General features: G+C 35.2%; 3 protein-coding genes across 5 annotated transcripts; 2 read left to right on the top strand and 1 right to left on the bottom strand.

The window, feature by feature from the left end:
• Nucleotides 1-4,963: 4,963 nt before the first annotated feature.
• LOC138868369 (uncharacterized) lies at nt 4,964-5,677 on the top strand. Its single transcript, XM_070145920.1, has one exon. It carries the CDS (start codon nt 4,964-4,966, stop codon nt 5,675-5,677), a length of 714 nt encoding a protein of 237 aa, XP_070002021.1.
• A 4,460-nt stretch (nt 5,678-10,137) lies between these two features.
• LOC104231340 (uncharacterized) lies at nt 10,138-10,911 on the top strand. The gene has a single exon (XM_009784315.1). The coding sequence runs from the start codon at nt 10,138-10,140 to the stop codon at nt 10,909-10,911; it is 774 nt and encodes a 257-aa protein (XP_009782617.1).
• Nucleotides 10,912-12,173: 1,262 nt separating this feature from the next.
• On the bottom strand, nt 12,174-17,926 carry LOC104231338 (eukaryotic translation initiation factor 2 subunit gamma-like). Of its 3 annotated transcripts, none has more exons than XM_009784313.2 (10): nt 17,857-17,926; nt 16,522-16,638; nt 16,188-16,333; nt 16,004-16,065; nt 15,245-15,357; nt 15,066-15,168; nt 13,992-14,219; nt 13,675-13,893; nt 13,072-13,332; nt 12,174-12,810 (listed from the first exon to the last, which is right to left on the bottom strand). In XM_009784313.2, the coding sequence occupies exons 3-10, from the start codon at nt 16,291-16,293 to the stop codon at nt 12,508-12,510; spliced, it is 1,395 nt and encodes a 464-aa protein (XP_009782615.1). In that variant the 5' UTR covers nt 16,294-16,333; nt 16,522-16,638; nt 17,857-17,926; the 3' UTR covers nt 12,174-12,507. The 3 variants fall into 3 exon arrangements, with proteins under 3 accessions (XP_009782615.1, XP_070030393.1, XP_009782614.1); XM_070174292.1 differs by lacking the exon at nt 17,857-17,926 and adding an exon at nt 17,713-17,824; XM_009784312.2 differs by lacking the exon at nt 16,522-16,638.
• Nucleotides 17,927-18,132: the final 206 nt, after the last annotated feature.

Here is an 18,132-nt window from a genome sequence, read left to right as displayed (position 1 = left end):
TATAGCCAAATTTTATCATTTTTCATAGATTTTCATATCTAAGCTTTCCAGCTACACGCCCGGACTGCGCACGTAAATCGAGGTGACTCTAAATGAGTTTTCAAGGCCTCGAAAACACAGAATTTAATTTAAAAGCAAGTGATGACCTTTTGGGTCATCAATATATATATATATATATATATATATATATATATATATATATATAATCACCTTTTTTCTACCTCATTCATGAAATTTTCTTTCCATCTTTTCATCACGTTTAAAAATATGGAAGGAGATATTTACGTGTGATTCTTGGATAGAATTTGGAATCCTTATTTATTTTGGTTAATTTTGGTAAGTTTATAATTAATGGTTAGAGGTTGGTAAGTTAGGACTTATTTGGGACATTTCATTTCCAATCTTAGTATTTGGTGAAGTTTTTAATAAATATTTCTGAGTATAGTTGTTAATATGCGTTTGGCCCACTAGGTTGGCCCAACTTAGCTCGCAATTTAGGCCCCGTTTGGCCATGAGTTTTGCCAAAATAAATTTGGGATTTATTTTCAAAACTCATGTTTGGCCATAAATTTTGCCCACATTTTGGCAAAATCCCAAATCCCAAATCTTAGAATCACCCCAATTAGGGGTGGGCATCAGTCGTTTCAGTTATAAATAGTATCGGTTTAGCATATCGGTTATTGGTTTACAAATATGAGAAACCGATAATCAAACCGATAAGATATTAGTTATCGGTTAATCAGTTAGATCATTATCAGTTCGGTTATCGGTTTACCCGATAAGATAACTCAATCTAGAGTTAAGCAAAAAAGAGAAGACAATTCACTCGAGTTAAGCAAAAAAGAGAAGAATTAACATATAGTATACTACCTAATTCTGCGTTCTAGCCACAACTAATATTTGAAGAATGTTTCATTTTGACAAATTCATGACATGTGCAATCTCAAAAATTGATACTACAACTCCACAAGCATTCCATATCCATTTCACTGGAAATATTAGTTAATAGGAACATAAATTACAATTTTTTGGGTTCCTACCAAACTATAATCAAGAGATCAATCATTTTCCAGAGTTCAATGGTATCAAGAGCAATACGAGTACTAGTAATTCAAAAGTTGTCCAAATACAACTGAAATAGTGTTAATTCTTCAACAATCCAACTACATTAATAACAATACAAAGTAGTAGCAATTTCACCTTAAAATTTAAAAGTACAAACATAGTACTAAACATGAGCACAAAATAAAGAATTGAAAACAATCAAAAATTCTATATTTTTATTATCGAACTTTACTGTAAAACTCAAAAGAAAGGAATGAAATTTGTTCTTAACAAAGAAGTAATTTTGGAATACAAATTTACGCTAAGATTCTAAGAATGTGGTTGTACATTGAAATTTGAAGAAGAACTATTCAAAAATTGAATTAGAGTCTGAAGAGTGAACATTGAAACTGCAATCTTGAATGTGGCTGGGAAAATTAGGAGAAAAAGAGAGAATGAAGCCCTAGAAATTGGGTAAAATCCTAATTTTATTAAATCTTATTAGGTTATCGGTTAACCCGTTAAGAAATTGGGCAACCCGTGGCCCGAACCGATAACCCAATAGTGAAAAAATACAAAATGTTACCGAACCATTAAACCGATTACCCGATATCGATACCCCAATAAGCTTTTATCGGTTCGGGCTATCGGTTATACCCGATATATGCCCAGCCCTAACCCCAATTGCTGATTTTGTGCCAAAATCCCAAAACTTGGGAATCATATACATGTTTTTCCTAAATGAAGTTAGGAAATATATTTTGAAAATGTATGTCCAAACACATTTTCATCTTCAAACCAAACTTCATCCAAATCAGATTTTTTAAAACAAATTTGGAATCTATGGCCAAATGCTAGCTTAGTAGCTTGGGCTAAGATTTTTGAAACCTATTAAAAAGAGAAATTTTCAGAAACCACTATGTTTTAGTGATTATTAGATTGCTATAGCCATCATTTACTAAATTGCTTCATATAGCTATGTTTTTCAATTGTTATAGACTGTATTTGATATATTTTTCCTACTGTATTCATGAATACAGTAGCAAAACTCGGTAGAAAATAGGGGAGTCCAGCTAAGCAGAGAATGTATTCGACTGTATTCACAAGCTATATTCGTGAATACAATAACAAAATTTGCGAAAAAAGGTCTTCAACTGTTTAAAAACGGTAAGTGAATCAATTAACGCGATAGACTCCTAATATAACTCAACAAACTCAATTATAACACACAAAATTTGTATTTTCGGTTATAAAAAGATTCTCAATGGAAAAACACCTAAAAAACAGAGCAATCTTAAGAGATTCAATCCATCCTTTCTTTTTTTAGTGGTATCTTTACTAAAATATTTTCTTGTGGTGTCTTTACAAATAGATTTATATATTGAAATTATACAATTCATTGAATACAATTAAATGCATAAAAATACATTGAATACATGAAGTATAACAGGTTATCTATAGTGCAAAAACATATGAATATATACTCCAAATACATTTGAATACATATATACATCTGCATACATCAATTATATTAACTAAAAAAAATATATGAATACATTCGTGGAATATAGCGAGACAGTGAATACAATGAAATACATGGAATACAGCGAGATACATTGAAATGCAATGAAAAAAAGACAATGAATACAATGAAATACATAGAATACAGCGAGATACATTGAAATACAATTGAAAAAAAGGTAACAGACTCTTCAAGTTGCTCAGCCCCAAACTTTGTCGTCTTTATTCAAGAACAACCCTAATGCCGTATCGTCGATAGGGCCACGATTCTGACTCGAAACTCTCAAAATTTGGTGCAAAAACGAAAGAAATTCCCCAAATATTTCACTATAATTTCATTTGCAAATCCCTCCAATTCATATTTCAAATATACAACCCCTCAAAAATTTCCATCAATTCACCTTTCAATGGCAGATTTCGAACCTCCATCTTTCTCTCTATGGCTTGATTTCGACATTGATTTAGAACCCCAACCTACTGACAATGAAAATTTGGCGAGACAATGGAGATGAATCAATGGAGAATCGTGATTGTATTCATGGAGAAAGATTGGCGTTGAGAGAGAGAGAGTGGTGGAGAAAAATCTAAAAAAATAAGAAAGAAAAATAATACAAAACGTATTTTATGGATTAAGGGTAGGAGGTGACCATAAATAGATATTTGGCTATAAAAATCAAAAAGTAGCTATGGAATATAATTTTTTAAAAAGGTGTTTATTTAAAATAAATAAGGTATCAACCTTTAATACATGAGGTAAAAACTTCATTTAAAAATGAGGTTTTTAAGTTCGGTCCAAGTAAATTCGTTGCCCGTGAGGTTTGATTGAGATTAGGTTGAGTTTGCTCGTGGACTTAATAAATATATTTAATTATAAATTGCTGACAAAAATATTTTTCAAATTAATTAATCAAACATAAATTATTTTTTATTATAAGTATTTAAACAAAATACTTTTAAAATAATATTTTTTAAAATAAACTAATTTTAGAAGCTTGACTAATAAAGAAGCTATGAGTGAAGACTGAAGACTCTCGACAAAGAAGTGAAAGCTGTAGGTACATATAGCAGGGCTAAAAGATGAAAGTTGTGAAGAATACTTGCTTACATCTACTGCTATCAGAAACTTTTCCCACATTCTTTATGGAAAACAACCCCATAAAAAGTAAACCCATATCTCCGTTGTCTTCTTCCCTTTGCTGCAGCAGTGTCACCTTGGACTTTGCACAAATCCTTTGCAAATACAGAGATTCCTTTCTTTTCTTTCTGTAAAGGCTGGCTGTTTCACGGATAAATAGGTCTGCATTGAAAATTGTACTACTTATATTGACATTGATTTACTGGTTAATTACGCTAATTCCTCTTTAATTTATCTAAATTATGCAAATACCCCTTATGCATACTCCATTGTTTCAATTCAGTATTTCTTTCCATTTTAACAAGAATGATAGCTTTTTAAAAATAATTTAAATGTGAAGTTTTTATTTCATTACCACATAATTATTATATATGTTTAAGATTATAATTTTTAAATCTTTCTTTTCTTTTAAATTTTGTACATAATTAAATTATATCACATAAATTAAAATGGAGGGAATATACATCTGCTACATACATATAGTGCATTTATATTTACAATAATATACAAACATATAAGTACTCGCTTCGTCCCATTTTAAATGTCATTTTAGCTTAAAAATATTGTCCCAAAATAATTATCATTTTAGGAATATAAAACTACATTTATTACTCCCTTTGTTTCAAATTAGATGAGATACTTTTAGTTTGTTCCAAAATAAATGACACATTTCTAAATTTTGAAATAATTCAACTTTAAACTCCTCATTTTACCCTTAATGAGAAGCTTTTATAACCACACAAATATCATGGTTGTAGAGGAGTTTGTAACATGCACTATTGTGCCTTAGTGCCTTAGTTGACAGCTGTCCGTTAACTTAAATATAGCAGCTAGAGTTAGTATATAATATAGTAATATACTTGTATAGCTTACTGATTAGGCATTCTATTCATTTTGATAATGAGAGAAAACAGTTTGGCACTCTCTCCTTCTTCCTTGTTTGCTTATTCTCTTATCAATTTCAACTGATTGGGATGAATTTGAACATGGTATCAGAGCGGGAGCGAAAACTGAGTGAATCTAGGGTTCTTTCATCGATTATTTGACTGAAATTTCGAGAGATTCATCGGCAATTCATAGCTGAGTGAATCTAGGGTTTTTTTCGTCGATTACTTGACTGAAATTTCGAGAGATTCGTCGGCAATTCCTGTTTTTGTTTTGTATTTCGCTTTTTGAGCTTCGATTATGGGGAGTCCTGGCGGTACTACTTCTTTGACTACGGGAAATTCTTCTCCTATAATTGATCATCATCATCCATTATAAATGTATCCGTCCAATACACCTGGTTCACTATCAGTTGGGATTGAGCTTGTCGGTATGGAAAATTACATGATTTGGAGCCGAGCTATGAAGGTAGCTCTTCTAGGACGCAACAAATTATGTTTTATTGATGGCTCTATTGTTCGAGCTGATTATTCTGGCGATCTCGCAAAGGATTGGGACCGTTGCAATGCTATTGTGCTTTCATGGCTAATGGGGAACGTGCATCGAAATCTACTGTCTGGGATCTTATTTCGTTCCAGTACAGCACTCGTTTGGAAGGACCTGGAGGAACGCTTTGATAAGGTGAATGATTCGCGAGCTTACTACTTGCATAGGGAAATTGCTACATTAACTCAGGGGCTCTCATCTATCTCAGAGTATTTTTCCAGAATGAAAGATTTATGGGATGAGTATGACTCGCTGGTACCTCCTTCTTGTGATTGTGCAAAGTCTAGGGACTCTCTTGTAAATTTTGAGAGGCAGCGTCTTTATCAATTTCTAATGGGATTGAATGACCATTATGGTCATGCTCGCAGTCAAATTTTAATGATGAAACCTATGCCAAACATCAACCAAGTCTATGTTATATTAATGCAAGATGAAAGCCAAAAACAACTTGCAGGAGGCACTTATATTTTGATGGACAAAGTCGATCCCACAACATTGCTTGCTGCTAGAAATGGAGGACAGAATCAGAAAAAACCTATATTGTGACCAGTGCAATATGAAAGGTCACATAAGAACAAGCTGCTTTAAGTTGATGGTTTGTGAGCACTGTCGCATGAAAAGGCACTTGAAAGAAAAATGTTACAAAATTATGAGGTATCCAGCTGATTTCAAAGGGAAGAAGAAGGAGAATTTAGTGACTACATGTCTCACTCCATTAGAAGGAGGTGACAATGTGCTGAGAGGTCTTAATGTGCAACAAAGACTTAACTTGAATGCAACTCCAGTCATCACACAAGAGCAATACAATCAAATTTTGAGCATGTTGGGTAAATCTTCCATTAGCGAGGCTATTGCTAACATGGCAGGTAAACCACTTTCTTCCTCTGTAGATGTTTCTAAATGGATAGTTGATTCCGGAGCGACAAATCACATGATACATGATGCATCTTTATTGAATAGTGATGGATTAGTAGGGAATTCAGGAAAGGTATAACTTCCAAATGGAGATTCAACTGAGATAACACAAGTTGGTAATTGTGAGTTGCTTGGAGGTGATCTGATAAGTCGTGTGTTATATGTACCGAACTTTAGATTTAATCTTTTGTCAGTATCAAAGCTGACTAAGGAACTGAGTTGTTATGCCACATTTTTCCTCATTTCTTTCTCTTTCAGGATCTCTTCACTGGGAAGGTGAAGGGGATTGGTAGAGAGGAGGATGGCTTGTACGTGTTGAAGTCACAAAGGAAACGACAAGATGCCAGGAGCCTTATGAAGTCTTTGGCTGCAACAACTGAAGTATCTGCAGAACTATGGCATAAGAGATTAGGTCATGTACATATGCCAGTTCTTAGGAAGATTTCCATGCTTGGGAATAAGTCTAGCTTTATATCACACCATTGTGCTATTTGCCCACTAGCTAGACAAACTAGAGCACCATTTCCGGTTAGTCGTAGTCGAACAACTGACTCTTTTCAATTGTTGCACATGGATGTTTGGGGTCCTTACAAGCTCCCACTTATAATGGAATGCGATATTTTCTTATGGTAGTAGATGATTTTTCCAGATAAACTTGGGTTTTCTTGTTGAATCTAAAATCTGATGTTGTTACTGTGCTTAAGAATTTTATTGTCATGGTTTTCACTCAATTTGGCAAAGCTGTTAAGTCATTTATATCGGACAATGGGACAGAGTTTTTTAATAGCCATTGCACTAAGTTGTTCAACAGATTTGGTATCGTACATCAGAGTTCTTATCCATATACTCTACAATAAAATAGAGCAGTGGAGAGGAGGCATAGACATATTTTAGAAACTGCCAGGGCTGTTAGGTTTCAGAGTCATTTACCTATCAGGTTTTGGGGTATTTGTACCGAAGCTGCCTTTATGTGATTAACAGGATACCTTCCACAGTTCTGGGAAATATTTCACCATATGAGGCCTTATTCAGGAAGCCACCTAATCTTTCGCATATGAGGGTTATTGGTTGTCTATGTTATGCTACTAGCTTGACTAGAAGAGACAAATTTGCTCCAAGGGCCATTAAGGCTGTTATGCTGGGTTATGTGGCTGCTCAAAAGGGGTACACGTTGTTAGATTTGGTGAACAAAACTATATCTGTAAGTAGGGATGTTGTGTTTTATGAAGATATGTATCCTTTTCAAATGATGCCGGGTATTCAACAAATGCAATGTCCTGTTTAGAAGATGCAATATTCTGTTCAGAAGCATTTATCTGATGTTCAACCACTTAACTTACTTCCAGTTCAGAACACCCAAGATGTTCAGGAAGTGCTGCCGGCTATAGTTACAACAGCAGAAGAACCTCCACAGTCTCGAGAGGTGATGTCAGATACAATCTTGATAGCAGGTGAACCACCACCATCTTCTAATGCCGATCAGGGAGCTATTGTACCAGCTTACGAAGACATACCATTTCCTGGTTTGAGAAGATCAGACAGAACTAGTAGAACCCCTATTTGGCTCAAGGATTTCGTCAGACCAGATAATGGTCGTCCTACTGCTAATACTTGTCTCTACCCTATTTCCTCTGTGCTATACTACACTGGTTTGTCTACCTCTTATCAAAGCTATATTGCCAAATCTTACATTGAAGTGGAACCCTGAAATTATCATAAAGCTGCTAAAGATAGTAGATGGAAAGATTTCATGAAAGCTGAAATAGGGTATAAAAGGGTGCCTCTTCCCAAAGGTAAGAAGGCCATAGGGTGTAAAAGGGTGTATACAATTAAGTATCAAGCCTCTAGTGAAATTGAGAGGTTCAAGGCACGATTAGTGGCAAAGGGATACAACCAAAAGGAGGGTATTGATTATCAAGAGACATTCTCACCCGTGGCGAAGATGGTTACTGTGAGATCCGTGATTTCCTTGGCTGCCTCTAAGGGATGGATCATACATCATATGGATGTTTTAATGCTTTCTTACAGTGCGACCTACATGAAGAAGTTTATATGGAGCTCCTTCAAGGTTTTGTTCCCTTAGGGAAACACTCTGTTTGTAGGCTGCATAGGTCGCTATATGGCCTTAAGCAAGCCTCTAGACAATGGAACATTAAGTTGACTACTACATTGATTTCTTCAGGGTTTTCTCAAAGTCATTTGGATTATTCCTTGCTTACTAAGAAGGTTGCTGGCAAGATGGTGGTTGTTTTGATCTATGTCGATGATCTCCTTATAACTGGAGATGATGCTCAGCTAATTCAAGAGACCAAGGATGCTTTGCAGCAACATTTCAAGATTAAAGATCTAGGGGAACTCAAATACTTCTTAGGTATTGAGTTCGCTAGAAACAAGACTGGTATTGTGATGCATCAGAGGAAATATGCTTTAGAGCTTATTTCAGACATGGGGCTGGCTGGTTCTAAGCCTCTTGGTGCACCCATAGAATTAAATCTCAAGCTTACTTCTGCTGAATACGATCAACACTTTGGTCAATCAGCTGACTGTCTCCTGACCGATCCTTCCAGTTATTAGAGGTTAATTGGCAGGCTTCTCTACTTGACCATTACTCGACCAAACATTGCTTTTGCTGTGCAATGTCTGAGTCAATTCATGCAGGCTCCTAAGGTGTCTCACATGGAGGCAACTCGTAGAGTTGTGAGATATGTCAAACAAGAGCCTGGTCTTGGTATTTTCTTGTCTGCGACTGGTTCTAATAAGTTGGCTGCATATTGCGATGCTGATTGGGCCTCTTGTCCCAACACAAGGAGGTCTGTCACTGGTTACCTTGTGAAGTTTGGTGACTCCCTGATTTCCTGGAAGTCCAAGAAATAGACAACTATTTCTCGAAGCTCTGCTGAAGTAGAGTATAAGAGTCTCGCTTCTACGGTGGCTGAGATTGTTTGGATCATTGGCTTGTTCAAGGAACTGTCGGTTTATTTTCAACTCTCTGTGTCTCTATTTTGTGACAACAAATCTGCCATTCAAATAACTGCTAATCCTGTCTTCCATGAGCGTACTAAGCATATCGACATTGATTGTCACTTTATTCGGGAGAAGGTGCAGCAAGGTTTGGTGGCTACTCTTTACCTTTCCTCTGCTGAGCAACAAACCGATGTGCTTACTAAAGGTCTTACTAAGGCGCAACATTCTTACTTGGTGTCCAAGCTAGGAATGGAAAACATCTTCATTTCACCTAGCTTGAGGGAGGGTGTAGATGAGTTAGTAACATGCACTACTGTGCCTTAGTGCCTTAGTTGACAACTGGTATTAGTTAGTTGACAGCTGTCCGTTAACTTAAATATAGCAGCTAGAGTTAGTATATAATATACTTGTATAGCTTACTGATTAGGCATTCTATTCATTTTGATAATGAGAGAAAACAGTTCGACACTTTCTCCTTCCTTATTCTCTTATCAATTTCAACTGATTGGGATGAATTTGAACAATGCCCCACAAATCTTTTACCCCTTAAGCTTTTAAGATCACAAATTTCAAAAGTATTTTTTTCCTTAAACTTCTTGCCGAATCAAACTATCAATATCTAAATTGAAACGGATGAAATAATAAGAATGCATAGCGTTTAAGAGGAAAAAATCAATCTACTTTCATTAAATAAGGAAAACTTAATAAACAATATATTGTATTTATTATTTTTTTTAATAAATTAAAAAAAGCGCTAAAACAACAGTTAAAATGAGACCTAATATGCATATTAGTAGCTCCTAGGGGTTTATTGTCTTGTTTATCAGCTCCTTTAATTACTACTACTCCATCTAAGTTAGTCAGGATTCCACATGCTCCTCGGGAATACCATCTCTCCTACTTCAATGCCATAATATTTTTTCCTTTATTTCCATTCCTTCATTTTTACTCCCCATTCTCGCCATTTTCCCTTCTTCTTCTTCTCCTCCCTTTTCTCTCCATCTTTCCATTTCATAACTATCTTAATTTTCTTTCTTTTTCATCAGCTCTTTAAGTTAAGCTCTAGTTAGCTGTTCTCAAGAAGAAGAGAAGCTATTACTAGTTACTATATAGTAGTGAAAATAGTGATGGAAGGGGTTCAAGAAAACATAGGTGAAGGTATTTTCCAATGTACAAATCATCCTTACAAAAATAATACAACCCCAGGTGGGATTTGTCCTTTTTGCCTTCAAGAAAAACTTGGAAACCTTGTTTCTTCCTCTGCTGTTTTTCCTTCTTATTCTTCTTCCTCTTCAACTTCTTCTTTTAAATCTGATTTTGGTAACACTTCCATTACTTCTTCATCTCTTTCACTCCAAACCAACATCAAGAATACCACTAACTTTACAAAATCAAGAAAGTCTGAAGGTGAAAATTTTGTCCATCAGAAAAAAGGGTTATGGTCATTTCTTTACAACTCATCTTCTAAACATTTTTCCACAGTTAAGAAATCTGAAAACCCTACAAAAGACATTAACTTTCCTTCATCTTCAGCTTTGAGTGGTGGTTCTATAGTGGTAGAGGAAAATGAGATCAGTCCTATTCAGGTTTATTCAAGATCCAGATCTATTGGCTGTGGAAGCAGAAACGTTTCAGGTGATTGTATTTTGCGCAGAGTTGAGTCTCAAAGAGAAGGTAAACATAGAGTTTCCTCAAGAAAAGAATGCATTAAAGAAAGAGTAAGATGTAGAGGGATTTTTAGTGGTTTTATGATTACTAATTCTTCTTCATCTTATTGGGGATGGGTATTAGCAAGTCCAATGAGAGCTTTTAGTAAACCATTATCAAGTAAGAAAAGAGAAGCCTCAAACAAGAATGCTACTCCAAATTTGGCTGCCATTCCTTCTTTATTGACAAATTAGAGGCTAGGAAGGTTTTTCTAGTTCACAAAGTAAATGACACTATACAAATTTACATTTTTATTGTTTAGACTATGTTCATTTATGAGGTTTTGTTCATCTTTGTTTTATGTATCATCACTGTTTAGGAGAATCAAAGAGAGCCTTAGAGCGACGATTATAAAGTTGTTTTCCTATGATATATAAGTCACACGCTTGTACTGATTAATGTTTGTATTATGGAAGACTTTGCACGTCATACTTCTTGGGTGAACAACTCTTAAAGTTATCTTCCTATTATCTATAGGTTACAGAGTTTGTTGCGTGAAAGTACTACTAATGCTTGCATAGGCTGTCTATTTCATAATTCTTGGGTTGAGGACTTCCTCCGAATCCTGTTTGTGCATGAGACGGCCTTTTTTATTGTTTAATTTCCTCTTTTGGTTGTAGGGGTTATAGTGTGTCAGAAGCACAGTTTTGGTTGGTAAAAGATCTTTTGTTGGAATCTGATTTGTGATTGAACACATAATATTACTTATCTTACTCACTCTTTGACACATTTAAGTGTACTATACTTTATTTCTCTGCTATTTTGAGTATTTCACACAATATCTCGTCCAGCATTTGAAATGTACATAATATTACATCATCTTTCTATTGCTCTGACAATTTATGCCTAATTACAACTCTTGATTGAGGAAATTAGGATGAGTACTAAATGGGTGATAATCAGGGGCAGAAGCTCGGTGGTAGGTTCAGCCGAATCTAATAGCTTTTGCTCCGACAATATACTTGTATTAAAATTTAAATTCAATTATTAGCACTTGAGATCGTTGTTGAAATCGTAGCTCTATCTTCGGTGATAACTACTAATCATCGACACGATTGCAATGACGACCCCATGTCATAATAACACTTAAGTCTGTTTCGGCTAAGTAGTAATGAGTGAAATCTTATGAACTTTACTATTAAAGGACATACTACTATTTTAGCACCCACCAGAAATATATACAAATACAATCAATCACTTGGTTAGGTATTTAGGTCCCTAATTAAGTTCTAGGGGTTGGTAGGGTAGGGAAACTTCTTAAAAAGCATTAAAAGGAAAAATCTTTCTACCTTCTTTCCCTTAACAGTAGTGCAAATGGTATTAACTTTTTAAATCCTAGTCCCAATAACTATACCTGCGATAGTTTCTTGATTTGCTTAGTATGATCCACTCTATACCCTAAGGTTTTGACTTGTAAAATCACGCACATTTGTTGGGATTTTGACAACAAGCATTAGTTTTAGGTTTGTGCAACTTCAGTAGAAAGCATACAAAATTGAGTAGATAATATTACATCAATGGTTGGTTCGTAAATCTGCTGCAAGATGAATGGAACTCATTCTAGTAACCACCTAAACTAATGAAATACAAGATGCAACCACTTGGACAAAGAAACAAGTGGAAAATAAATGTAGGACTATAGAATATCTGGAATTTCAAATAATCTTTTCTACTCTACCTGGAAAAAATAGTTACCCGCAACTACTCGCCTTTCCACATCTAAATCCAACTTTTTGTGTTGTTTTTAACAGTTTTTCTAGCTGTTCAGTAACTAGTCGTGTAAAATTTACTCAGATGGGGCAGGGTGGAATATCAATAGTAATACCAGCTTGGATTTGGCCCCAACCAATAAGTCGCCAGTGCTTCTCAATTCTCCGGCTAAGAGCAATTTTCTCACCTTTACTGGTACACACAGGTGATGTCAATTGCAATTTCGCGAATACATTCTTCACAGCGACAACACGAGCCCCTGTTGACATAGACCCTATATTTAACATGAGGATTTCTCCCTTTGCCAACTTTGAGACTTTACCCTGCCTCTCCGAGTCCTTTGTCCTCACACCCAAAAGACGTCGGAGCAAAAAGAAATTCACCTGCATTTCAAAGGTAAAGAAATAAGGAAAGGATACATAAGAGCACTCTAGAAGAACTCAGTGGGAAGGAGGATAAAGAGTGAGCCTATTAATTTGATAACACAGTCCATCAAAAACAGTAGACTCATAGAAAAGTAGTTCCTTCACAACAGACTTAACTATTTCAAAGCTTAAAAGAGAAAAGGGTTATTTAAGAAGAGACATATAGTCTTGTTTTAGCTGGTTAAAAAGTTCCTGAAATGTTTCAAGGAAGTCATTTACCTCTAGTTCGACGAAAACTTCAGGAAGTGACCCAACCTCCCCAAGAACCTGTCCCACCAATCGATCAGCACGTGTTAATGTTGGATCCATAGTGGTTCCAACTCCAATGAGTCCTCCAGGCACAGCAAATTGTAATTCATTTTGCTCGGCAAACAATGATACTATTCTTGAATATATTGGAGTACATTTGATGTTTCCACTCTCATCTTTGACAACAATTCCAGGGCGAACCTCAATAAGTTGATTTACCTTCAATACACCCTGCGCAAAGAATCTAATTAATCATTATGAAGGTCTTCCTTTTGCTATAAAGGTGCAAGTCAATTAATTGAAAAGGTCGTTTTTATATAAATTCAATAATATGTGGATAATTCAATGATGCATTTAAAATTGTAGGACTTCCATGAGGGTAATATTTCTTCCTTTGTTGAGTTATTTAAATATCATTAACCTTCATCATTTCCAGGGCATGAATTTTTTTCTTTGCTTGTTATTCTACGATTCAAATACATTATTTAATAAAATTTATGTGATTAAAAAATAAATAAATTAAACCCACTGTCAAAGACTAGTATCATTAATTGCTGGAAAAGAGAAAGATACCTTCAAAATACTGCCACCAGCAACACCACCTCTGATATCATCAACTTCAAAACCAGGTTTATTGACATCAAATGACCGGATAACAATCATATTTGGTGGTGAAATGAAATTCCTTTCGGGAATGGGAATTTTTTTCACAATATATTCAGCAACGACATCAATATTGTACTTCAGTTGTGCAGATATTGGTACAACTGGGGCACCATCTGCAACAGTTCCCTGAATAAGATTTTGAAATTATGGTATGATAAGACTGACTATCCTCACAAATGAAGCACAGAATGTGAGTGGTGAAAGAAAAGCAGTATTCCACTAACTTGAATAAATTTCTGAATTGCCTCGTGCTGGTTGATGGCAACATTTTCCTGGACTAGATCAACCTTATTTTGAAGAATTATGATATGTTGGAGGCGCATAATTTCAACCGCTGCTAAATGTTCGGAAGTTTGAGGTTGGGGACAGCTCTCATTGGCAGCAATCAGAAGTAAGGCTCCATCCATAATTGCAGCTCCATTAAGCATCGTAGCCATGAGAATATCATGACCCTGCAGAAAACAATGTTATAGGCAGCATTGGTATAATAGAAAGTTATGCGGCAGAGATCACAAGGATGCAAAGTACAGCATGAATTAGTTTGTCAGTGTTATGACTGCAATTTATTAAACAAACTAATCTCCCCCAGTAAGGAGAATTATCTACTGACAGAGTAACATAAGTGTACGTTAATGACAACACAACTAAAGAGAAAAATCTCTTAAAATTATGTATTCCAAAGTGCATGCCGCAAGTTCAAATATCCAATATCCAAAACCGTTAAAAAAGGTGCAGTAATTTTCAGCAAAAGGGACAATTACATAGTAGTTTATTATAATAAACGGTTCAAAGATGCAAAGTTGAGGGTCACCAGCGATTGTTTAGATAACGATACTAAAGCTGGATATATCTTTCTAAAATAGGCCTATACTTCTGAAACAAAAATAAATAAATAAAATAGAAACACACATAAAACACGGGGAAGAAAAATACTTATCTTCCAAGACTTCTTTCAATCTTATAGAAAGCTAATAGGTACTGCAAATTAAATGGGTACACTAAAGCTTAAATATAATGTTGAGCATTCAGTACAAAGAAAGCAGAAATAATTCATTTTTTTTTTGATAAGGAAAAGGTGTATCAATTTGGATTCGAATTCAGCAGAAATAATTTATTGGAACCTTTTCTTTAACACTTTTCTATTGCTTCAATACCAAAGCAACAATCCTTAATATTTCTCTGGTATGGTAATATCTAAGCACAGTCAAACTAAAGGTTAATCATCTCGTACAGAAACAGAATGCACAGGCAAAATGGCAGTAATACATACTGTAGAGAGTGGCATGCGAGGAACTTACTGGGCAATCAACAAAAGATACATGCCTCAGTAATTTCATCCTGCAGTTCTCAAAACCAGGGACATCACACATGGGACTGTCTTCTTTTCCACTACCATATGCCCTGGAAATGATTGTTGTTACAGCACAGGCTACCAAATGAAGCACAACAATGTTTCTGTTTCAAATCAAGGACTCACTTGTAGCACATGGGTCTAGGACAGCGCTCTTCTTCACATTTGTATATCTTAGCATTTGCATATCCAAGCTTAATTGTAATATTACGTTCTAGCTCATTTTTAAAACGAACAGTCTGCACAATAAGTGGGTATAATTATTCGCAGTCTGAGTACTTGCAGTGAACACAGTACGAGTAAAATAAGTAAGAGTAAACAAAGATCAGATCAAAACAAGGACTTAATAATCAACATCTAAGAAATATCAATTGATATAGCCCACAACAGATTAAAAAACATTAATTTCCGTAAAAGCTGATTAATCCAGCATAAGTTTCCCAAACAACTAACATAGGCTCCATATCTTGTTGGTTAATATAATAGTGATAACTTTGTTCATTATCACCAAACTAAATAGGAGTGCGTGACATTACTTTATCTTTTCTCCAAAACAAAAGGAAAAAGATAGAACTCAGAAATGCTTTCTAGTAAATGAACTACACACAGAAAAAAGAATAATAGCAACTAAGCCTTAGATATCAATAATTCACTCTAAGAATAGTTGTTAAATAAAAAGGTAAATAAGAACCTGTATTTACTGTTTACTAGAATCAAAATATCACTCGATAGTAACTAAACAACAGGACTGACACGTCAGACCAGAGTTTTATGAACTAGCGGGATAAAATATCAAGACTCAGAAATTTAACTCCATTGATAAAGGTACAGATTTCTTTTTCTCAGAAATGGATAATATTGATAAAGGTATTAAACACGACATACCTGCACACCAGATATAGCTTTTACAACTGTTGACTTCCCATGAGCCACATGGCCAATAGTACCTAGATGATGAAATTACATTTCAGTAGTTCAGTGTGACTAATGTAAAGTGTAAAAGCGCTTGTATGGAGAGAGAAGGAAAAGAAAGAGAAAAAAAATATAGAGTTATAAGTAACTAATTTACCAATGTTTATAGTAGCCTGACGAGAAATAACTTCAGGCGAAAGTGGATGTAACTTTGTCACATCCAATTTGCTTAGGTCCTGCTCCATCAATCCTTTCCGAGACATTTTTGGCTGCTGTTGAATACTTCAGTAGCAAGTTTCAACGCTGAAATTAGGAACAAATACAAAAAGCCCATGCTCAGAACTATAGATGACTTATCATAGAAAGTCGAGCAACACATCAAAAATCCCAATGCATAGGCTTACAGACAACACAGCTTAATCACCAAGGTTGTTACCATAAGCAACGAACAAATTCAGAAAACCTCATTAACTTTCTTTTACTGTCCTTACCCTCCCAAAGCAATGGAACATTGCTGATCAAAGACCAATCTCCACCTGGCCCACCACCGACGACCAGTGTTGTCACGAGCGAAAAGCGTTAAAAAGCACTCCACATCTCTCAAAGCTCTAAGCGCAAAGCGCAATTAAAGTGCGGGCTTTAGTTTAAAAAGGCGCAACGAAGAAAATATATATATAATGCAAGAAAAAAGTGACAATTTAATACATAATGATTTCCATAACAATTAATATATCTTTTTGCTAATTATATTTATTGTTTTTTATTGCTCTATTAACATAGAACTTATGGGCAATGAAGCGCGCGCCTTAGTGTTTTGCCTCCATTGAAGCGCAACATAAGTGAAGCGAAGCGCATACCCTGAGCTCTTTTGAGCTTCAGGGCTTAAGCGCGCAAATGAGCCTTTGAAACACTGCCGATGACAGAGGGATTCATCAAATACATTCTAACATCCTAGCGTCTCGAATTGACAATCATTCTTTTTTTCACAAAAAGAAAAAAAAACAACTTTGCCTCAGTCCAAAATAAGTTAGGGTAGGCTATGAATCCTCACTGACCGCGTTACTACATTTAAAGCATCTATGACAGTATTCTGCAAATTGAAATAAATAAATAAAAATGCACCACCAATTCACATTATTAGTGACTATTTTTTTAAATAGCAGTAATATCCCTGTTAGCTTGCATGCATAGTTGATATATCCAACCAACACAGGTACTGGGTAACTCTATCCACCAAAACTTATGTCATAAAGCCAATGAAGTTCTAGAATTCGGGTTTTGACAAATATGCTCAATCTTATAGGTTATATATAGCAATGGCAAACACAGCCATCTTGCAATTGCAATTGGTAAGTCTTCACCAAAATATTTCCAAAAAAAAGGCACCGTGAACATCAATATGTACTTATTTTATGGAAATGCAATACTATTAACATTTGAGTTTAAGTTCTATGCACGGTGTAAATAGTATTTATGCCATCAAGTCACTTAAAAAGCTACTAACCTACTATAACAGGTTAAATTACACTAATAGTATTACTTGCATCAATATAATGATTCTCAAATGCAAGTAACTTACTATAACAGGTTAAATTATGCTAATGGTGTAAAATTCTTTTGTAATGTCATTGCATATAACTTAAATCCTATTTTATGAAAATGCAATACTATTGATATATTACACAGGAATTTGAAGCTTTATTCAAATGGAAGCAAACACGTCATTTTAATCCAATTCACTAAGCATTTGCATTTTGCCACTAATAATCACTGCAAAAAAAAAAAGAAGGTTAAAGAGTCTGGTCTAATTAAAGATACAAACATACAATATCAGCCGTCGGAGAAGGAGAACGCTTGAGTTGGCAGCTGAGAGAGAGGGTTCGGCGAGAATTAACGCAGAAAGCTGTTAGAATTTGGGCTCCATTTGTATCGTTTTAGTCCACATCCCACTTCGAACAAGTGGGCCTCAAGTATTAGAATTTTGGGCTTTAAGACTGGCCCATTTTAAGCCCGCTATAGTGGGGATTGGGCTGGTTTCCGGCATCAACTCACGGGCCAATTTGTGGATTAAGTGGGTTAACCCGATCCACTTGCTAGGTCAG

Source organism: Nicotiana sylvestris, chromosome 5, assembly GCF_000393655.2.
Source record: "Nicotiana sylvestris chromosome 5, ASM39365v2, whole genome shotgun sequence".
NCBI classification, from domain to species: Eukaryota; Viridiplantae; Streptophyta; class Magnoliopsida; order Solanales; family Solanaceae; genus Nicotiana; species Nicotiana sylvestris.
This window is presented reverse-complemented; position numbering and strand designations above follow the sequence as displayed.

What these genes read in the sequence shown, in the direction of transcription:
- LOC104231340 (XM_009784315.1), top strand. Translation starts at nt 10,138, where the DNA reads ATGGAAGGGGTTCAAGAAAACATAGGTGAAGGTATTTTCCAATGTACA.
- LOC104231338 (XM_009784313.2), bottom strand. Translation starts at nt 16,293, where the DNA reads ATGTCTCGGAAAGGATTGATGGAGCAGGACCTAAGCAAATTGGATGTG. An exon ending in CTGGTGGCAGTATTTTGAAG is followed by an intron (nt 13,333 to 13,674) that starts GTATCTTTCTCT and finishes TTCTTTGCGCAG; the next exon opens with GGTGTATTGAAGGTAAATCA. An exon ending in AAGTTTTCGTCGAACTAGAG is followed by an intron (nt 12,811 to 13,071) that starts GTAAATGACTTC and finishes TTTGAAATGCAG; the next exon opens with GTGAATTTCTTTTTGCTCCG.
- LOC138868369 (XM_070145920.1), top strand. Translation starts at nt 4,964, where the DNA reads ATGTATCCGTCCAATACACCTGGTTCACTATCAGTTGGGATTGAGCTT.